Source organism: Pyrus communis, chromosome 6, assembly GCF_963583255.1.
Source record: "Pyrus communis chromosome 6, drPyrComm1.1, whole genome shotgun sequence".
Taxonomy (NCBI): Eukaryota; Viridiplantae; Streptophyta; class Magnoliopsida; order Rosales; family Rosaceae; genus Pyrus; species Pyrus communis.
This window is the reverse complement of record NC_084808.1, coordinates 22,696,431-22,718,549: the sequence shown is the minus strand read 5'-3', so window position 1 is coordinate 22,718,549 and position 22,119 is coordinate 22,696,431. Positions and strand designations below refer to the sequence as shown.

General features: G+C 38.6%; 3 protein-coding genes across 3 annotated transcripts; 1 reads left to right on the top strand and 2 right to left on the bottom strand.

Moving 5' to 3' along the window:
- Positions 1-5,275: 5,275 nt before the first annotated feature.
- LOC137737021 (ACT domain-containing protein ACR4-like) lies at positions 5,276-8,021 on the top strand. Its single transcript, XM_068476365.1, has 7 exons — positions 5,276-5,574; positions 5,740-5,785; positions 5,916-6,030; positions 6,141-6,208; positions 6,563-7,159; positions 7,262-7,366; positions 7,455-8,021. The coding sequence occupies exons 1-7, from the start codon at positions 5,501-5,503 to the stop codon at positions 7,797-7,799; spliced, it is 1,350 nt and encodes a 449-aa protein (XP_068332466.1). The 5' UTR covers positions 5,276-5,500; the 3' UTR covers positions 7,800-8,021.
- Positions 8,022-10,906: 2,885 nt separating this feature from the next.
- LOC137736723 (photosynthetic NDH subunit of lumenal location 5, chloroplastic-like) lies at positions 10,907-13,630 on the bottom strand. Its single transcript, XM_068475961.1, has 7 exons — positions 13,471-13,630; positions 13,149-13,370; positions 12,889-13,039; positions 12,690-12,778; positions 11,859-11,913; positions 11,533-11,618; positions 10,907-11,298 (listed from the first exon to the last, which is right to left on the bottom strand). Exons 1-7 carry the CDS (start codon positions 13,492-13,494, stop codon positions 11,146-11,148), a joined length of 780 nt encoding a protein of 259 aa, XP_068332062.1. The 5' UTR covers positions 13,495-13,630; the 3' UTR covers positions 10,907-11,145.
- A 918-nt stretch (positions 13,631-14,548) lies between these two features.
- On the bottom strand, positions 14,549-21,614 carry LOC137737241 (uncharacterized). Its single transcript, XM_068476668.1, has 11 exons — positions 21,311-21,614; positions 20,612-20,674; positions 20,417-20,490; positions 19,280-20,128; positions 19,104-19,197; positions 18,898-19,023; positions 18,035-18,793; positions 15,766-17,940; positions 15,597-15,669; positions 15,335-15,477; positions 14,549-15,136 (listed from the first exon to the last, which is right to left on the bottom strand). Exons 1-11 carry the CDS (start codon positions 21,384-21,386, stop codon positions 14,820-14,822), a joined length of 4,749 nt encoding a protein of 1,582 aa, XP_068332769.1. The 5' UTR covers positions 21,387-21,614; the 3' UTR covers positions 14,549-14,819.
- Between the last annotated feature and the right edge of the window lie 505 nt (positions 21,615-22,119).

The following is a 22,119-nucleotide window of genomic DNA, read 5'->3' as shown; positions in this document are numbered from 1 at the left end:
TCAGTCCAGGGGACATTATCTATTTGATATGGAGCACACGTGGCCATTGGACTTTACACATGGCTCAACTTGCTCTAATACCATGAAGAAGTTGAGGTTTCACCATAAACCAATTAACAATATGGGGAGTAACACAACCTCTCATAAGTCATTCGATGGTTTGGTCTCTTACCAATGTGATGGGACTTTGTCCTCACATTCTCACATTTATATTTTGATTTTAATAGAGTAGGTCATTATGTAGGATTTAGGGAATATTAAGTCCTAAATTTACTAACACTCAATGAATGAAAAAGTAGTTCAGTCCCAGGTTAAAATTAAGCATGCTAGACTGTCTCCAACTCTGGGTGGGAAAAAAAAATTCTCAGAATTTGGGTCTACTTCTTCTCCGAGGGGTGTATTTTGAGGGTGGGGAAAACAAATTTTGGAATTGGGGTGGGTATTTGGGTCTTGTATCCATCCAGAGTGGATAAGATTTTGGATGGAACTGGGAATCATTGTGGCAGTGAACCCATGTGAAATAGAGGGACAACAGAGCTCGTGCGTCAGTTTTATTGACACGAATGATGGATGAAAATGTGCAAATGTGATTTTATAACCGCATCCATCGGTTGTCGCTTCTCTTGACTTTTTAAAGTCTAACGGCTCAAATCCAATTTAATTAATTTTAACGGTAATAAAAAAAATCCTACAACTTTAAATCTAACGGTCAAAATAATATTATTAATTAATCCAAATTAGAGCCGACACCAAAACTCTATAAATACCCCTCCATTGGTGCATAATCCATAAAGATTATTAAAAAAAAAAAAAAATTCTGCAGTTTGAATTTTTTTTACATCAAAATATTCGTAAAATAAAACAAGATAGATGATACAAAACCTAATTCCAAAATCGTGAGCAGACATAAAAAATTAAAGAAATACAGAAGTTTAACAAATTATAACACCTTGGGACGGGTAATATAGGTCATTGCCCTTGGAGGAAAAAAAATGGCTAACCTTATATGTATATATGAAGAGTAAAAAACACGAAGCTATATTTTAGAATTTCACTCTTGGTTAGAGATGGTCTTACCAAAACAACTAGATACGGGATCACCAAAAAAGTTGCTTATCTCATATACGAATAGTCAGGTATCATTCTCTTTCTGACTTCTATTAAGTGAAATAAGTAAACTTGCTTTATAAATAGACAAGAATTTCATTCCAACAAAACTTAATTCGGAAGCAAAACTACAGTCTGGTGATATTCCTCTTCGCTTAGAAATGAAAGATCTTAGGTTCGAATCTCGTGAATAACGAATTCAATACCAAATTAGACTGCTCATTAGACGGTTTAGTTGAACTCACCCTCCCTTTAATGTAAAAATATCAATTCCCTCAAAGAAGAAATAAAAATAAAAAATCGAAAACCAAACGCCACTTAATGCTCCAAACTCTAAAAACATAAAGAAAGAAAAAGTTGCACTCAATTCAATAGATGATGATTGTTTTTTTTATTAAGTATGATTAACATTTTAAAGAATGTTTTGCATTTAAAATGGAGTTTGCTTGATTGTTGTATTTTATTGGGAGGTAATTATCTAATAATAGTTGGTGCGGCGGGTGCCCCATGTCGCATACGAAGATCCCCCATATGATGTGTCACGCCGTGGTGAAATCAACGCTACGAATGATATGATTAAGGGCTGATTTAGTATTACCGTGCTTTGAAAAAAAAAACTGCTTCTGCTGTACTATGAGAATAAGCTCATTTTTGCTGCTTCACGTTTTCAGTTTTTTTTTTGCTCAAAACTATGAAAATAAGTTGTTTTAAAGTATTTACCAAACACCTTTTTGAACTTAACTTTTTTTTATACCCATTTTTTTTATAAAAGCACTTCAGTACCAAATCAGTACTAACTTATTCGCAGCTAATCTATTTGCTTAATTTAATTGCATACAAAATTGGCAATGCCATGCTTCTTTAAATCTTGCTCATGTCTTGGAAAAATGGCCGATCCCCTGCCGATACTGCCACCGCAGCTGCCTCTCTATCAACTCTTTTACAAGCAGGGTGTGAATCACAAGTAATAAGCACTAGCAGCTACACCGCTGGAAGCTAAAACATTAACAACTTGATTACCTTTCTAATAGGAAAAGCACACCACAAACTTTAACGATAATTTTGGTGACACTCATATACAACACAGTGTGATCGTTACACTCAAAAGTTTCTTGTGTGGAAAATTGCACAAGTAAATAGGGTTTAGGCCCACTTGGTTTATTTAAGTGCCTCCTCTGGTTGTGCTTTTTCCATGTGTGTATCATGTGCAGGTCCTGCAGAATAGTGGTTATGGGAAGTGGTATGTTTTTGTATGGCCCTGCTCTCCCTTTTAGTGCGTCCATGTGATTTTCATTTGTTTGACTAGTTTAATGTCTTTGCCAACCCAAAATAATACGCAATGATATTCACACACTTATTTAGTTTTTTGTTCTTTGATCGAATGAATTAAAGATAATTAATGGTTAAAAAATAATAAGAGTGTGAAAAGTAAAAATAGGTGACCAAATAATTAATGGATTTGTTTTGAGGTGCTTTTAAAATAGTTGAAAGAGCTTTTGGTGAATTTTTTTTTTTAAACCAATTCTTAGTAAAAATTCAAGTAGATTCTGAAGAAGAAAAAAAAAACACTTTAAGTGTTTCTTGCAAAAAACATCAAAAGAAGCACATATTTGGTGTTTCTTGCGATAACACTTGAGTGCTTTTGAAATCCAATATCAATATTATAAAAAATATTATTTATCATTTTAAAATCATTTACGAACGAGCCTAATATCATGTACTTGCAATGCAACTATATAGATTCATAGATATGGTGGGTTGGTTCAAATAATCCATATTTTATTCTATCGCCATTAAATTAAGGATGGGGCCCTCTACTCCTCGTAGGCAGCTGAAGTTCCTAGCCGTCAAGGGGTCCGGTGTGGAATTTGATCCGACGGTGCATACTGCAAGAATATGAACAAGTTTGGCAAGTATTTTCCAGTAAACATGTTGTCGAATTATAGACTTGATGTACAATATGCCAAAGTTGTGGGGGTGGGGAAGGATGCCCATAAGTTCGGGTAATATTAAAAGAAATACATTTCTTATACCAAAGTTTTCTAAAAGCGATTTTGTTACCTACAATAAAATAATCTTGAATATTAAAGTACTTATATTGTTTTTGCTTCAAATGTTGTTGGAAGCGTTTCAGGTCATTTCAACAAAAAGTGTCAAATGAGCTATTAGTTAAGGTTGCTAAGTCTCGTGCTATTTTGGTGTACTATTCTATTTCTTGAGTTTCAGTCCCCATTTGCAGAAAAGATATTTGATTACTGTACTTGCCTGTTAATCACTTAAACTGTGAAGAACTATGACTATATTAAGATTTTGGATACCAACAGCTGACGTTGACCTTCATGCCACCTTGACTATCACTTGCGCGTTTGCTCACACCTGGGTGCTTGTCGTCTCGACTCTTGTACTGGTGTTGGCTTTATTCAATGCCAACGTTGTCGGTGATTTTTCCGTTACAAAATTAAGAAAGAAATTAAATCAAAGAAGCATTTTAAGATATTTCAGAAATTCATAAAGGAACATAGTGGTAAGAAACTAAAAAAGTCATGATGTGTTGTAATTTTTGTTTATATCAAGAATTGTAAAGTACACTAGACATTTTAACTCGACAATACCTATCACTCAATCTATCATATGACAAACGTTTTCCAATACAATGACATATTAAACATATGTTCGTTCTTATACTAAAGGTCAAATTGGGTTGCGAGATGGGTTGGCAATGAGATGGGCAGGCAAGCAAATCAAATCCGAAAAGGGCAAATTGAGGTACAAAAGGGGATCCATCCAGCTTGGGACAGCCCTACTAGAAGCAAAAGGCTCTTTATTTAATTCTTTTTTTTTTTTTTTTTAACTTCCCCTCAGGATTTTGGGACAATAATACAATGAATGAGAGAGATGAGACGTGCAGGTTTCCTTAAAATAAATAAAGGCCAACAAAATTCTTCTAGATTGGAAAAATGAAAAATAAATCCAAAAAATCCCAACAAAAAATCCTCCTAGATTTCGAATAATTAAGAAATAAGGGTAGGGTTCCCTAACTCGGAGGGACGACGGATCCCCTAAAGCTGAAAAGCACAGCATAATCCTACTAGATTTCCATCTTATTAGAGAGAGAGTGTGTGTGCATAGGCAAAACACAAAAGGATAAGGTTTGACCCCAAAAAATAAAGACAAAAGGATAAAATAGTAGATTAATCTAATCCATACACTAAAACCAAACGAGCCTAACCCTAATCATTTAAAACACGTCATTAGTACCAGTCTAATTTGTACGACCAGTTTATTGGCGGCTAAAAAGATCAATTTAAAAAAATAAAAAAGATGATACGAATTAGATCGATTGACATTATACTATTTTTCTCACTTTATGCTCAATTTCGATCCTCAATCTCCTTCTCGTTGACAATTTGAGTTTGAATCCGTCTTCCCATGTATTAGAGAATCACATAACGTCAAGAAATAGTAAAAATCAAAATAAGAAAGAGAAATTTTAGCCGCCTTCTTTTCTTGAGAATGAACGAGGGAGAATAACAGGGAAAGACCAAGTTTATGAGGGTGAGATTGGCCCCACTTGGCACTGACTCACTTAATACTTGCATGCGCCTCTAATTTTTTATTTTTTAATATTTTGTTTCCATTTCGATATTTTTCAATTTTATAATAATTTCAATGAATAATATCTAAATCACCTGGAATACGACCATACTTATCATCTATTTGTACATTTTTTCTAACTACAGTAAGTTACCAATACATATGAGTCCCATTTTTATTAGAGGTGGTACAAATAGATGGTAAAAATAGCATTTTAGATCATTTATTAACAAAAAAAAAAAAAGATGGGAATAACAAATTAACCCTGTCAACAAAGCTAAAAAATATAACAAAAAGAGAACTATATCAGTTGCCCGCATCTTCTCTTTTGCGTTTTTTCCCAAATAACATACACTTTTAAGAACAAAATAGTTATTCAGAAACTTTTTTACCACCGCTTCAGTGACAAAAAGTCGTTTGAATATCATGAAAATCTTAACGACCATTTTATATTCTCTCTCGATGTAAATTTTGTTTTTACAATGTTGATAATCAGACATAGTATCTGTGCTATGGCTAATATAAATTATTATAATATTTTTGTTAATTATATTTTGTTGTTTTGTCCCTCCAAAACTCTTGGTCCAGCTCAAGAGCCACGGCCACCCAACCAACACTTAACACACAGCCACACATAAAACCACCGCCTCCCCCTCCCCTCCCATTACATTTTTATGAAGCTACCCAGAGACTGAGAGAAGAGAGAACAAAAGCTCCAACCCTTTCTCTTTTTTCCCATCATTTTTTACCGTTCTGGAATCCCAATAACTGAATTACCTCTCTCATTTCCTTCTCCCCAATGGATTGTTGGTCCCCTTCTCTCGCCGTCGACGACGAGTTCGAGAAGCTCGCCATGAGAATCAACCCCCCGATGTAAATTCACTCTCCTATTCGTTTCTGGGATTTTTCGGGGTCGAATTGTCTGCTGTAAAAAATTGGGTTTTGCTTGTTTTCTTGAAATATCAATGTTTCTTGAGCTGAAATTCTCCATTTTGCACTGTTTTCTGATTTGTTTTCTTGCTGATATGGGAATTGTAGGGTTACAGTTGATAATGCATCAAGCAGTAAAGCCACTCTGATTAAGGTATCTGACTGAATTTCTTGAATTGTATTCTGCAAGGAATCCAAAAGGGTCACTATTTTCTTAATTTTTTATATTTTATTTTATATAATTTTAAACAATGGTTTTTTGTTTGTTTTTGATAAATTTGTAGGTAGACAGTGCGAATAAGCGTGGGAGTTTGCTGGAGGTGGTTCAGATTCTGAATGATTTGAATCTCATTATAAGAAGGGCTTATATTTCTTCTGATGGCGAATGGTTCATGGATGGTGAGCTTTTTTTTTTTAATTTTTTATAATTTGAGTTTTTCAGGTACTGTGTTATCCCAAATTCGTAATATTTATGATTGAATTTCTTGTTTTTAATGAATTTTTTGCAGTTTTTCACGTCACTGACCAACAGGGGAATAAGCTCTCTGATGACGGAATCGCGGAACGCATTCAACAGGTAGATCCCAGAAACTAATAGCTCTGTTTCTTCTAGTTTACCAAATATGGAATTCCGGTGTAATGGCGAAATTGAGAATGGGGTTTAGACTGATATTTAATAGGTGGAATTTACAGCAAACTTGATTAATCGCTGCGTCTTCTAGCTTTATCATGGTAGAATTTGCCCCAGTCTTGTTGCATTTATTAACTAAGTATTAGTATCCATTTGCATATGTTCGCATTTTCTTTGTTGGCGGATGACAAAGAAGAAAAGTGCTTGGTTTTTGGGTTTGTGCTTGAAATAATTTGCAAAATTATCTGTGAATCCATGTAAGTTCTAAGTCATTTTGATTATTGAACTCAAATTTTGCAGTCACTGGGACCAAGAGCACGAAGCTTCCGATCCTTGAGAAGGTCTGTGGGTGTCCAAGCCGCCGCAGAACACACTACTATTGAATTGACTGGAAGGGACAGGCCAGGCTTGCTTTCTGAAGTTTTTGCTGTTCTTTCGAACCTCAAATGCAATGTGGTTGCCGGAGAAGTCTGGACTCACAATTCAAGAATGGCATCAGTTGTGTACATCACCGACGAGGAAACTGGGAGGCCCATTGATGATCCTGAACATCTTAACAAGATCAAACAGCTTCTCCTTTATGTGCTCAAGGGGGACAGAGATAAGCGCAGTGCCAACACCGCTGTTTCTGTTGGTTCCACACATAAGGAGAGGAGGCTTCACCAGATGATGTATGCTGATCGTGATTATGACATGGATGCTGCGGACCGTGGAGCCAGTGATCGTAGCAAACCACTTGTAACCGTTGAAAATTGTGTCGATAAAGGATATACTGTTGTGAACTTGAGGTGTCCAGACCGTCCTAAGTTGCTCTTTGACACGGTGTGCACTTTAACAGATATGGAGTATGTGGTATATCATGCAACTGTGATTGCCGAAGGTCCAGAGGCTTATCAGGTTTGCCTTATTTCCCTCAAGTTGTGGTTGGTTTAGTTAGGTTAATTTGATTATTGGAATCAACACATCTAATGCTTTTAACGTTGTAAATTTGTGTGATAGGAATACTATATAAGACATACCGACGGCTGCCCTATTAGTTCTGAAGGAGAAAGGCAGAGGGTTATCCATTGCTTGGAAGCTGCTATTAGAAGACGGACTTCTGAGGTATGGGCACGCTGGAATTTCTATTTCGAAATATACTTTTCCCAGTTTCACATAGCATTTTGAAGTTAATGCATCATTTCTAATGCAGGGTATAAGACTAGAGCTTTGTGGTGATGACAGAGCCGGCCTTCTTTCTGATGTGACACGCATATTTAGAGAAAACGGTCTTTCAGTCACCCGAGCTGAGGTTACAACCAGGGGCTCCCAAGCTGTGAATGTATTCTATGTGACCGATGCATCTGGAAATCAAGTCAAGAGCGAGACAATTGAAGCGGTTCGGCAAGAGATTGGCTTGGCATTACTGAGTCTGCAAGACGACTTCTGTTCAAAATCTCCACCGCAGGAGAGTGGGAGATTCTCTTTGGGCAATCTCTTTCGCACTAGGTCGGAGAAGTTCCTTTACAACCTGGGTTTGATAAAGTCATGTTCTTGAGCGTGTCATTAGGTAAACTAGGTCCGTTGTCTCTGTCTAATGTCTACATATGTTAGGATGCTTTTCGGTTAGTTGTTCATCGTGCTCTCTGAAACTGCAATGCAATGCAAAGCTTCCGGTCAATCCCTTCGTTGATCTCGAGTCCGGCCTGGAACTTGTAAATCAGAATTCCGACGTGTACGGTTTAGTGTATAACTGTACATACATTTCCCCTGCTCTTCATCCTTTGCCTTCTAAAGGTTTGGTAAATACATATATTCTACTGCTACAGAATCTCAAACCTGGTATGTTGGGTAATCTGGAATGACTGAAAGTAAAAGCAAAACTGTAAAATCAATTTTCTTTTTGAGGGTTTGAGTAAGCGCCAAGATTGACCTGCTGTTGCAAATATGATTAAAGAAGTGCTTTTTTGACACTGCAAGAAGTGCTTTTTGTGACACTGCACATTTGGACATGGTTGGTAATTCAGCTTGAACGAACAGGGGATTTTTAGTTAATTGCTGCCGTGGCAGGTGTGCTTGAAAGTCCTGGGTGTGCCACATAGTGCTTTGAGTCGTTAAGGTCACTATGGGAACATTATCCTTTTCAAGAATCAACCAATATCTGGCCTCAAAGGCATCAATCACTACTAATTACTATCCCACCTAAAAAAAAAAAAAAAAAAAAATTGGATTGGGGTTTTCGATTGCATCATTTGTTGTGAAAATCGTCATATCATACAACTTTATTGAAGTTTCTCTCGTTTGAACTTTAACTGTAGATGAATGAGCAACCGTTGATGCAATGTGATTCCGTTTTCTTGAACCCTGGTTGGAGTTTATTATTCAAGTAGCTAAATCCCACTTTACTTTATATAGTTTGTACCATTCTGCAATTATAATATGCTTCACAATAATGTTTAAAGAAGAAAATTGGGGAATAAATGCCATTGAAAAGGAAATTGTGAATATTTATGAAAAGAGGGACAAGCAAATGATGAGGGAAATCAAACATCGTTATGGTAATTAACACGCAATTAAGAGTGACTGATTGATGTGGATAATGATTAAGATAAGCACGATGATTCTGTCATGGGAGTTAAAAACGACATGAGTTTAATTCAATGAATCAAAAGTCCAACTCCGACAGGATCTCAACGGAGCAGAGTGGGGAGGCGTCACGAATCTCCACGCCCACATGATCCGTCGCTTTCCGATTTTACTGTTGTTTTTTAGGCTCTTTTTATAGCTGTTTTTGCTGGTGATGGTTTCGGACTCTACCCGCGACGTGGCGCGATCCTGGCCGACACACAGCCGCCAGTACATGTGGGACCCCGTTGCTGCATTTGATGGCAGTGGACCACTGGCCGGGGCTGCCATGCATGCAGGGAGTGGGCCCTGAATCGAAACTGAGTTTGGGAGGAGAGATTTTTTGGGAGTTGATGGACGGAGATGATCCACCACAAAGGTCACGTGGTCCGGATCGTATCGAATCCACCTCGACGCGCGTGCGACAAGGTATTGACTATTAGATGAATAAAAAAAATACTTAACAAGATTCGTTATTATGACATACATCTTCTTCTTTTCGGCCCATTAAAAAAGGTTCTACGATCATTTTTGCATAGTGAGATGCCTTTTATTAATATTATTTGTTTATGAATTATGGTTAATTTCTTTGTTACCCCCAGATGTTTTTGGTTTTTCTACTTTGGACCTTCAACGTTTTCTGGTCTTTAAGTTGGTGTTTTGAAAGTGTGAGAGAGCGTTGGATAACGGGTTAATATTAGGGTATGTTCATGGTACTATCGTAATAGAAAAAAGAGTGTGCTTAATAAATGTCTAAAGCGGTTTTGTTTGCAAAATTAATTGAATAACACGTGATTGCTTTTTAAAGACATTTCGATAACACATCTACTTTAACCAAAATGCCCTTAATACATGGGTGTACATTTAAATATATCTTACTTAAGCGTTTTAAAAGTTTTCAAAACACCTTAATAACATAGAACATTAGTCCATTCTTTTTCTCTCCCTCGTTATGCGCACACTATTTCGAGCTGTCTCTCTCTCTCTCTCTCATCCATTTTCACAGTCTACAAAAGTTGTGACATTTTTGGTGCCAATCTGAAATGTTTTTTTTGTTGACGTAGTCAACACTTTGGTTTGTACTACTAAAAAATCAATCAAACTTAACTACACTCATCACCAACGTTATCAACTTTTATAACTGACGTTACTTAGTCCTTATTTCATACATTCTTAAGAAGTTTACGTGAAAGCAAAAATTGAGGCCCAAAGTGAAACAATCAGTAGAATTCAGAAGGCAACAAGTTATCATGAACAGAAGTTTTTTTATTTTTCATTTTTTAGCAATCAGTATCAGCCTACCATACATCAATCATCGTTGCAATGGGAATTTGCTTTAAAGAATAAAGCTACCTTGGTCTCCCCTTCCACGTGTTCAATTCCGAAACGAGATAGATTTTTCAACGTGCCAAAATACAAAATGAAATATCGTATGTTATTATATAATTAAAAGAATTTTATGAAATGTTCTTCTAATTGTATTATGACATGTGGTATTTTGTTCCGTGTTAACAGAATACTGAAAAATCTCTCCCGAAACAAATGCCAACAACACGTAGGCCTCAATCACTCACCAGCCACCATAGCTAGCTAGCTTGTAGGCATGCCTGCGCATCTAGCCCCGTGTTTGCTTTAGGCTTCTTTTTATCTAAAATGTATGAAATCTTTAACGACAGTTACATGCTTTTTTGTCGGGATGCCTGCCAAAATCAAATATATTATTCTTCTTTATTTAAGATATTATGTATAATGTAGATCAAAATACTGAAACATATCAAAAAGCAAGAAAATATCGGCGGAAGCAAACTAGTTTGTGAATTATGCAATTCACTAAACTTGAATCATACCTACAACATTGGGAAAAAAAAAATTCAAGGCAGGCTTGGATGACACCTACCCCATGGGATAGCAGTAAACTTTTGACCTACTGAGTCAAACGGTACGCAAAAACAAAGATGGCGAGCCCAAGAAATACATCCATCGGAGTTTGAACGCCAAACCTAATATTGTTAGAGTAAAGAGAAGATCAATCCTTCATAGTTCAGACATTCAATAAGAAAATATTATTGCTCCAATTGGCCATCGTTCCCGGTAATCAAACTCTACTGTTAACGAGTACAGAGATACATGAAAAAATGATAACGTTTCGTGCTGCAGGACTAATCCGCCAAACAAACTAAAAGCCTCTCAACGGGGTACATAATACTAAAGGCCACATTTCCAAAACGGAGAAGGGATTCAAGGGAAACAGTAGTAACTAAAACCGATAAAAATCCGCATTAGGCCACTGGCAGCTCTCCACAGTCGGCGATGACCACCTTCTTTGTAGGGCGATCACCTCTGTCTGTCTCTTGAGACTCGATTAGTTTAACAACATCCAGGCCTTCCACCACTTGCCCAAAAACGACATGCCTGTTGTCGAGCCATGGTGTCTGAAACAAACAACAAAAATTACATATAAACATAATCAAGTGACAAAATGCCCCCTCTTCTAAGCCTTTAACCACCTTCTGAGAAGAAACTAAGACATCCAACTTTCCAAGCAAGGGAAAATTAAAGTTTAGACGTTTTTGCTTTGGACCGCAATGTTATGAGGCTTCAAACAATCATGCCATAGCTTTCTCAGACAAATCGATTCTATGATATAGAGAATGAATGACTCGTACCTTGACCGTGCATATGAAGAACTGGCTACCATTGGTATTGGGCCCTGCATTGGCCATGCTAACAACTCCAGGGCCAGTATGAGACACTGCAAAATCACGCATTCAAGAATTATGATTGCAATGACATTTAAAAAAATATATAATCTATAATGTCAGAAGTGGTCGCTACCATATTCAATATGTAATATTACATCAGAAACAAAATCTCATGTCAATAAAAGGCAGTTCTTAGAATGCTGGAGTGTTCCTTGATGCAAAAGTTCGAGAAATACATCAATGACCATTAATAACCTACTATGAGGCATGAGAAGTCAAGAATAACTTACACTTGAAGTTCTCATCCTTGAAAGTACGTCCGTAAATGCTTTTACCTCCGGTGCCCTGCAATATATTCCAGATTGTAAATTCACTGTCATGTCCAACCAAAGGGATAACCTCAAAGAAAAACAAACTATGAAAACCTTCCAAATAATTAAAAAGAAAAGCATGAGAAAATGTTACAAGTACACAGTTAAAAAGAAATGAAATGGCCAATAAAAAGTGCAGGGCAAGTCTTTGGAAATGAAAGTGAGGCTATTAGATACTAATGAAAGGCCAAACTGGGTACTTCAAACAACCCCTGTCTAGCCACTTCCGTAGATTAGTCAACTGCGTCCAATTGTCAATAATTCAAGCTCTTTTTTACTAGCAGGGAGAAAGTAACCTTCATTACCAGCATTTATCTAACCTATGTACCTTTGAGAACGAGAGTAAATATATACAGGAAGAATTTGCTATAACTAATACTGGATAATTAATATGGTCAACCAACAACATATGTGGGAGGCGATTTCACAGCTGTTTTTATGATTCAGTAGAAATGTCCACTGCAAACTTTTAGACTCGTAAGTTTTTATGTAAACTGAAAAGTTTGGGGTAGAATAGACCTACTCACACTATCATTAGAATTTTAACAAATGCCGATTGTTTTTCTGCTTTCATATATTTGACCTTCCAAACATTGTTTGCTTAAAATAATCTATCAAACCTTGATGTCAAATGAATCATGAACTAGAATAACTATAGCAAATATCAATGTCAAGTGTATAGTCAACCAAGGCTGCAACTCAACAATTAACTAGAAACTATGAGCCTAAAAGACTGGAAAGAACACCCACATTGCCTTTGTCAAAGTCCCCTCCTTGAATCATGAAATCCTTGATCACACGATGGAACGCGGAACCCTTGAATCCAAAGCCTTTATCACCTAATAAACACACACAATACATATGAATTCAAAACACATTCAATCATGATGTCAATTATATTAATGACACTCGATAAAGCCATAAACAAAACCCAGAAAAATCGTAAAACCTGTGCAAAGAGCACGGAAATTCTCCACGGTTTGGGGCACATCATCGCCATACAATCCAATCACAATCCTTCCAGCAAGCTTCCCAACTGGGTTCCCAATGCTAATATCAAAATACACCTTATGGGTCACTTTTGATTGTAAAGTTGCTTCCTACAAATCACCAAAAGAAACTCAAAATTAAGTTATAAGCTCACTGAACGCGGTAAATTTGAATTTTTACTAAATTAAAAAGGTAAAGTCGGAGTTTTCCGATGCTAACCTCAGCACTGGCGCGGACTGAGCTAGCAAGACGGGTCCTTTTCCCGGAACTAGGGTTCGAAGAGAATGTCAGAGGGGACAAACGCGACGACCTGGAGAAGAAGCCGCAGGACAACGACGCCGTTTTGTTAGATGACGATGGGAATGTGATGGAAGAACAGGTAGGGGTCAGAACTCTGATCTGAGACACGCTGCGAGAAGCCGGAAGCGAACCAACATTTGACTGCGAAAGAAAAAGCGCAAAACAGAGAAACTTTTTACTTAATTTTCCCTTCGGGTTTTCTCAGGAAGCAAACAGAGGAAGAGAGAAGATGGGTTTGTACCAGGGTGGTCAACGGAGCCGCCATTGAAGCTACCTTGCTGCTGACGCTGCGGAAGCTTTTCTGTGCAGTGTGGTGATAAGGCTCAGTGCGGTTGTTGGTCTAATTTTATGGATAATCGCATATTCCCTTCTTCCTTGCAAAGAAGCGATGAATTCGAGTGTGTACACCAACCCACAACCAACACCAATCCAATGCCCGTGAAATTACCAATGTAATGCCAACTTTTCCGAAATACCAATTGCATCCTTTTGACATTTGCATAGCTTCAAAATTTTCAATTTTTGTTTGAGCAATAACTTGACAACTATATATATATATATTTTATTTCTTAAACAAAAACTTTAGAAAGATATTGGTTACTGTCACCACTAGCGTCATCACATACACAACCTTGAGCCAAAAGAATTTATGCGTGACACTTAACTATTATTGATATAGATTTACGTAAGAATTTATAAATAATGTATTCATGAGGACAGCTGGCAACAGGACTGGAACATTGATAGAGCGACACACAAAACAAAAACCTTACCAATTGAGTCAACTCTTACTGGCACATGACAACTACAACATTCACTCAAGCTTTGTGTTGCAATTTGGAAACCGTGCTCTTCGTTAGGATCTCTTTTAAGGGTTATTTTTGTCAATTACTTGGATATTCGAATAGGTATTGAAACCTGTTATTTGATCCTAACGTACATTTTCTTGCGGCGAAACATGTGATGATGTGGCCTCTTTTCTTTTTTTTTTTTTTTTTTTTTTTTCTTCCTGAAAAGGATCAAGCAAGGATCCTGCAATTATAACTGTTCATCGTACATCGTACGATCAATTTTTGTTAAATACTACTTATATTTAAATTTCAAATAATTTCTGATCGCATAATGTACGATGATGAAAGAACATAATCACGAGATCTCCGGATCCCCAGAAAAAGGATCCCCGGCGGATCCTTTTCCTTTTTTTTTCCTTAAAAAGCTCCAACACTTTTTTTCTCTCTAAACTCATCAAATATGTACTCCATTAGAGAGAAATTACAGGATTGGGTTTGAAAAAAGTGAGTATAAAACAGCACAAGGAATACGTTTCTGAAAATATATACAAATATATCATCGGATCACTATCCTTGAAAACCCTGTTAGTCCGGTACAAAATTTCAATCCCATTCGCCGTTGCTGCACACTCAGGTCGCTGATCAAGCAATCTTTTACCAAAACCACCTAAGATCTAGAAGGGGAGAAAAGAATAAAAGAATTTTCACCCGCAGATGCTTTACATCGAGTGTTCTAAACCTATGCGAGACTAACTATCATGAAATCGAGATTTACAAGGAACTTACACAACAAGTGGGGCTAATCATCCATGCGTTGGATTTCGCCTCTCATTATCCGATTGCTGGTAACTTTAAAACCGAGGAGAGCGGGATCAATTTGCCTCCCTTTCTTCCCCTTCTTTTTGCCACTTCGGTTCCCTTGCATTGCATCTTCTCCTGCTGCCGCATGGGCATCCATCGGAGCTATCTTCTTGGTATTACTCTTAAGCATATCCATAAACGATGCCTCTGACACATCAGCATCGCTGGTGGATGAAGTACGGTGAAAATGCATTTCTTTCTTTGAAGATGGCGGCAAGGCATCAGAACCGTGGTTTACTGGATCTTGCCTCCCCCCTGAATATTTCATAAAACAAGTATTTGTCAATCTGAATGTAAATTCAGAATCCCCCCCCCCCCCCCCCCCACATTACCACAAAAGGTTGGCAGGAAGTAGGTGTAGCTATAAAGTTGTTAAACCTTTGAAACAAGCGAGCGGACCGACAAAATGGTCTTACCAAGATAAGAAACTACTAGAGAGTTAGATGTACATACCATCTGGAGCAGCACTTGCACTTTTTCCACGGAAGACTGGATTAGGGAGCAGTTCTGACAATCCTTCTTGGGATGCTGAAGCACTTGAGACAGGAGGTCGCCTCAGCAGAATATTATCTTGACTTTTGGATGGGGCTGGAACCCTGGCATTGTACCGGAAAAAGAAAGAAAAGGAATTACTTCTATACATGCTCTGAGGAATTTACACAAGAATTTGGATGATAAAAACAAGGGACCGATAAGAGCAAGGTCATATATGTACCGTTCCCTGGTCGTTTCTTCTGCAAAGGAATTACTTCGGCCAATCTTGTCGCTATGAAAGCCTACATTACCACCTGGGGACAAGCAAATTTAGAAAACCACGACTCTTACATGAACAATTTTGAGCACTATGCAGTGAATCAATTTTGAAAAGAAGCAACAAGAAATACCTGAAACACCAGATGACGAAAGCATGTTAAGGGCAATTGCTGACCTCTCCTCATAATCTGGAGCACCCAACCCTGCTTGTTCGACCATTCGTTCTTGAATACCAAACGCTTGGCCCCTAATGATCCCCTCACTCTTCGTTCCACGCTTCCACCCGTCCAACTCCAAAACCTCTTTATTGATGGATGACTTAATAATCATGTTAGAATTTGTGTAAATTGGCTGACTCGTAGCATTAATGCCATCCAAGAATGACTCTCTCTCAACCAATGCTCCAGAATCAGATCTGTGCATCAGCTTTTCATTGCTTTCCACAATGCTGGCCCGCTCTTCCTGTGGAATTTCCATATGATCTGAACCATAGGATCCTACTCGAAATGAATTATTTAGACCTGCTTCATGGTCTGCGTGAAGGCTAAATGGATGATTAGAAGAGCTTGAACCAGAGTACATGCCAGATGATGGCCTTTTATCAGAGAACATGCCATTATTGACATTCAATGACTCGGCAGGTTGATGGCCTGATTTTTTATGGAGTAACTCCATCAATAGTCTCTTTGAATGCTCTTCATTCAATCCATCTGACATCCATAAAGCTCGATCTTGAGAAGGAATTTTGATTTCTGACTCCCTTTTCTGCCGCTCAGCATTAATATGCAACTGCTGAAACCGAGAGTCCATCCAATCATTTTCTAGCTGTTCATTCTTCTCGGTCCAGTGACCCTCAATTGCATCCAACTGTGAAGCATGAAATTGGTTAGGAAGAGGGTGATGAGGATTATGAGAATGGATGCCGGATGAAAATGTTCCCAATTGACCACCTGATGGCATTCGTCCAAGGGAATCATGCATATCCAAACCCTGAGCACGAGCCATAGCATTTACAGCATCCAAATTCATCCCTTGAGCCCCAGCAGGCAGTGACATAGACCGCTCAAATGGATGAGAGCCAGGCTCATAAAACCCTTGCTGAAGTCGATCCTGCAATGAAAGATTACGGTCAATTTGACTAAGCTGCTCCTCATGGGATGGCCGCTGTTGCCTCTGATAAAAATCTAAAGGACTAAATCCGGAAGAGTGAGCTCGCTGAGCACCACCATGGGTCCTCAGAAACTGATTTGATTCATCTGCTGGCCAGACGGAACCACCGTGTCTCTCTTCTTCCACCCTCTGCCTCATTCCCACTGGTAACTGCCTGGCTTGCATCTGATCTTCCAATGATTGAATTTGTTCATGCTGCGCACGAGACAGTAGATCAAGAAAATCTGCTTGATGTCCTTGTGGTGGCGACTGACCAAACTTCGCTTGGATAAGCTGCTCCAAAGATGGATCAACATGCCTTGGAATATGGTGAGACCGTTGTTGGAGTTCATGCAGACGGCGCTGCTCTAATAGAACCTGTTCAAGAACGTTGTTTGCTCTGACAGGATCAACGTGTGGCTGCCTAAGCGCAGGATCATGCATTTGACCACGCAGTAATTGTTCCAGTAGCACCTGTTGTACTTTGGACTGTTGCTCCTGTAAAAGCTTCTGCTGTTGATGAAACTGCTGCTGTTGCAGTTGGTGATGTTGCTGGAGCTGAGCCTCCCGGTGCTGTTGCATCTGAAGTGCCCAAAGGTGATCCAGATCTGCTGAAGAATGGTTGGCTAACTGTTGGTGGATGAGATTCTGACCTGGCAAATGCTCTAATACTGCATCATTCAAGTGTCCAAAACTAGACAAAATATTTCGCTGTTGGAGTTGCTGTTGTCGATTTTGCTGTGGCGTAAGCAGCTCAGCTAAATCAAAATGATTGGGTTCCTGTTTCATCTGTGCCAATTGGTGAGGAGCTACCATGTCCTGATAGAGGTCTGTATCAGAGGCTGAATTTTTTCTATGAACATCAGACCATGCATCAGCAAGAACCGCTGGATCAGAAATTGCACCAAATGGAACAGCCCTCCCCATGCTAGAAGGCGTATTGGCTGGCTTGACATGTTTCGTTTGACTGCCTTCTAGCTCAGACCAAAGCAAGCCAAGGGGGTGCAACTTGTTATCATTCTGAATAGGCACACCGGATTCCGTCAACTCAGTTGGATGAAGGTGGCTACTAGAATTTGCAATAGAATCATGAATGGTTCCAAAAGATCTTGCAGTAGAATAGCCGGTGGTTCCAGGTATTCCTGGAAACACAATATCTGGAAAATTAAAAATGCAATAGGATGAGATGAGAGAAAAACCATCTGTCAGCACAATAAACAGACCAAAAAGAATTTATTGTTAAAGACAAACCTTCATCTTCTGCATCAAAATCATTAAAGCCTTGACCCCTGGAATGTGGCAGTTGTTTTGGAGCTTCAGGCTCAGAATTTCTAAGTTGAATATGCTGAGCTGAAAGGCTGTTTAGTTCAGGCAACGGCCGCCGTAAGTCATTCCCTACAAATGTAGTAGTCATTTCTGAAACTGGAGCGGAAGAAGGTAAGCTAGACTCTATGTTCCCTAAGGAGCTACTTGATTCTTCTATATTAGAAGTTGGATTTACAATACTCCTATGCCCATCCCAAGCTTTCAGATGTGGCATGACCTCCCCCAATTCTTTGAAAGGTGTTCCTTCAGGAGTATCTGCCAAGCGAACAAGCAAGTTTGTCCCAAAAAACCCTTGTTCAAACCATGAAATAATGTCTACCCCCAAATATGGTCCCTGAACCACCCCTTGAGGATCAAGGTAATACAAACATAAATCCTCAGGAGGGACATCCCTTTCTAACTCTTTCACCTGACAGTTGTTATTCAGATTCTGCTCAGATGAGCCAAAAGCATATAGAGTATTTGAATCATCAGGAAGTTTTGATATTATGTCAGAAGTGCCAAACTCAATGTCATTAGACAAAGAATGGACGGAAAAAGAAGAATCTGCAATTTGCCTACTGCCACCTTCAGTCTCAACATCACTGCAGATGCCATTAGTTTTCTGAAATGTTAAAGACAATCCATCACGGTCCTTTCCTGGACTAGATTTTGTTTCCCATTCTTTATGATTGGCATCTTTGTCTGCAATAAAATAAGTAGATTGTTCAGATGTTCCAGTCAACAATACCTGCATATAGTTCAATATAATAGACAACATGCAGAATTAGAAACAAACTGAAACTCACCATCTAGCACATTCCTTTGTGCACCAGAATTCTGTGAAGACCCATAATCATCAGCATTTGCAGCCTCCTGCAAGATATTGGGTAAAATACCCAGAACTCCATCAACAGCTTCCAAGTCTCCCCCACCTAAAGAATGAGTGTTTTAGTAATTAGACATCCCAGTTCCCAAAAAGGACACAAATTGGGAACTATTGAGTTGAAAATACCTGTGCTGTTTTCAGTTGATCTTCCCTTTCTAAATGAATTGTATGCTACCCCGCTACTTGTAATCTTTCCCTTCCATATATCACTAAGGATGGCCTATTAGCAATACATGAACCAGTTAGAAAGCATAAAAGAATCAGTACATAAAAGAAATATAATCCACATTCCTATTTCTTACCTCCTCTTCGCCATCAGGGGCAAGAAAAGCTAATGGTTCCATATAGCCTACTTCAGTTGTAGGGGGTGATTCTTCCATCTCATCTGGCATGGTAGCAAATGATAGATCAAGCTTTCGCTGACGATAAATGTCAAGAAGCTTTCCCCTTGGGTAACAAAAACTATCAGCTGAGTGCCTAGGTTTCCCAGGGATACTTCCAATCTTTCCAGAAGGAGCAGAGCCAATAACACCTGCAGATGATCTCCCAACGCCAGATGCCTTCCCTCTTCCAAGGGTAAATCCCAAATTTGAACCCTCTACCCTTCCTTTTTCAGTTCCAAATCCAGGTGCAGCACGGTAAGAATTTGACCCACCAGTGTGAACATCCCTATGGCGTGGCCTCCATTTATCCCGAGTATCTGACTCGCGCTCAGAAGCTGAACGGTTATTACCTCCAAGGGATTGGTTGTCACTGTTAATGTGATTATCTTCCTTCTCCACATCTGTTTTCTTTTCAGTTCGAGACTCCTTTTCTTTGTCTTCAGGACCCCACCTCGATGACCATTTGCTATCACGTCGTGCTTCATGTGCAGAGGTACGGCCATCATGCCACCTTTCAGATGCAGGCAGTGCCCTATTGTCAGTTGTGTCTCTCACTGGAACACTGTCGACACGGCGTTCTGGTTTCCTTCGGTCTCTTCTACCACCAAGCAAGCTAGTTTCTCTTTCCTCTTCGCGCCAACGGCGGCTATTTTCACTTTCAGTGGCAGGCCGCCTCCAATCTTTTTTATCATCAGATCCTTCCAAACGCCAACCTTCCTTCTGGTTGCTATCAGTGGAGTTTCCAAGGGAAATTGGCCCACGCATTTCCTGTAATATACAGCCAATTTATGACTAGTCAACTAAGTTGTAAATTTCCAAGTAATCCAGGGTTAAATAGCTGTAGATTAATTATGTAGTGAGTTGAGTTTTCACTATAAGCGGATAAAATCCAGTATGAAAAAAAGCATCTGAACAATTCCAGGTACAAAGTCTTTTAATAGGTTTTGATGATTGAATTAACTACAACTAATCCTGATTCAGGGAGATAACAGAAGCACATATACCAAATAAAAAGTTGATTAATACTAAAAGAAATCCAATCCATAGAGCACATACCAACTTAGACTCACTGGGTTTGGCATAAAGCCACTGGGGGGACAAAGGTATGCTGCTCTCTGAGGCAGCTGGATCTGCAAAATTTGTAAATTAGCAATACAAAATCAGATGAGCGTGAGACGAACAGAATATAAATTACTTAATGATTCTACAGTTCATGAAATTAATGCTAAAAACTTGAACAACAAAGCTCACCTTTTGAGTCATCAGATGACCCGATAAGCACCTTTTTTCCATCATTTCCTCCAGAGGCTTCAACTGCCAAAACATGAACACAAATTAAAACACAAATCTATGTTTATCCTCTCATTACAACGTCCTCTCAATGCCCCCACACTAACCCGGTACTAAAGTCGCTGACCCCGTAAACACTAGACGAAGGAACTGTACATATTTGTTAACTACAAATAAAGATTTAACACTGGAACTGCAACTCAAATAGCGTTTCGGGTGAGGAAAAAACTAATAATAGCAGCTGTTAGTGAATTCCAACAAAACAATCAAAACCGTGATAGCTCAATAACAGTAGTATCATCCAACATGCCGATAGTAAAACAACGGAAGGATTACAATTACAATACATTAGTGTTAAAGACCGAGTTCGAATGCAAAAATTACAAATAAAAATTGAGAGAAGAGAAAAACCGATCGGAGCAAAATCCGAAAGACGGAAACATTCAATCAAAACATAAAAATCCGACTAGCACAAGATGCAGGAAGCCGAAAAAAATAAAAAATGAACTGGTCCAATACATACTTAAACGCTACAGATCAGTAGCCATCCACCTTACATTAGCTTCACATCGACCAAACCCAATGAATACACAAATCTAAAGAAAATGAACTGCTAAAGAAATAAAATAGCAAAAATAAAAAAATGAAACGGCGAAGTACCTTTGGAGGTCCAGGACTGATCGGACGGCTTAGAGGAGAGGAGATCGTCGGGAAGATCGAGCTTGCCTTCCGCCATCGAAAAGTGAGGGAGTCGGAGGGAGGGGAGAAGGAGAGAGGGAGAAGAAGCGCGCAGTGGATTGGAGCTCCAATAGAGAGAGAGGGAGATGGCGAGGTCAGGACTGAATTTTGAATTTCAGAGAATCTAGGGTTTCGCAGAAGAGTTTTGTACAACGACACTGAGAGTAGAGAGAGAGAGAGAGAGAGAGGTGGGAGAAGAAAAGGGTGAGGATTTGGGTTGTGGTCAGAAGTAAGGATTTCAGGTTGCTTGATTAGTTGAATAAATAAAAGTTAATTTGAAATTAACCAAAAGTTTTGAATTTAATAATATTGAACCTTTTTTTTTTTTTGTTTTTTTGTTTTTCAGCTTCCGGGAAAAAGGTTTCGTGACAAAAAACCTCCCGATATTTTTTGTTTTTTATTTATTGTTTTTGTTTTTGAGCAATGGCCGTCAAACTGGATTGAACGCAATGTCGTTAAGTCCATCGGGGGTGGTTCGAGTCTTGCGTACTTATCCAAACCCAAAACCAGCCCTATGGGGCCCATGAACTCTAATTCATTGTTCATGTTGTGTCACATGTGACCCAGTTACAAGTAAAATTTTTAGGAAATATACGATATTCATTAATAAAGTATAAGGTGCATATAAACGGGTTCAATAAAAATTTTGTCGGATATTTCAACTTAGACGAAGGAAAAAAAAAAAGGTTCTAACACCAAAAACATTCTCTTGATTAGGTGACGACCAAAAA

Bases quoted from the DNA above. Each gene is read 5' to 3' on its own strand.
- LOC137737241 (XM_068476668.1), bottom strand. From the start codon at position 21,386: ATGGCGGAAGGCAAGCTCGATCTTCCCGACGATCTCCTCTCCTCTAAG. The intron at 18,794-18,897 runs GTGAGTTTCAGT...ATTTTATTGCAG, and splicing joins ACAAAGGAATGTGCTAGATG to ACAAAGATGCCAATCATAAA. The intron at 15,137-15,334 runs GTATGTACATCT...TGAAATATTCAG, and splicing joins TGCAAGTGCTGCTCCAGATG to GGGGGAGGCAAGATCCAGTA.
- LOC137737021 (XM_068476365.1), top strand. From the start codon at position 5,501: ATGGATTGTTGGTCCCCTTCTCTCGCCGTCGACGACGAGTTCGAGAAG. The intron at 5,575-5,739 runs GTAAATTCACTC...TGGGAATTGTAG, and splicing joins ATGAGAATCAACCCCCCGAT to GGTTACAGTTGATAATGCAT. The intron at 7,160-7,261 runs GTTTGCCTTATT...TTTGTGTGATAG, and splicing joins AAGGTCCAGAGGCTTATCAG to GAATACTATATAAGACATAC.
- LOC137736723 (XM_068475961.1), bottom strand. From the start codon at position 13,494: ATGGCGGCTCCGTTGACCACCCTG. The intron at 13,371-13,470 runs GTACAAACCCAT...TTTCTTTCGCAG, and splicing joins CGGCTCCGTTGACCACCCTG to TCAAATGTTGGTTCGCTTCC. The intron at 11,914-12,689 runs GTGGGTGTTCTT...AATATATTGCAG, and splicing joins GGGACTTTGACAAAGGCAAT to GGCACCGGAGGTAAAAGCAT.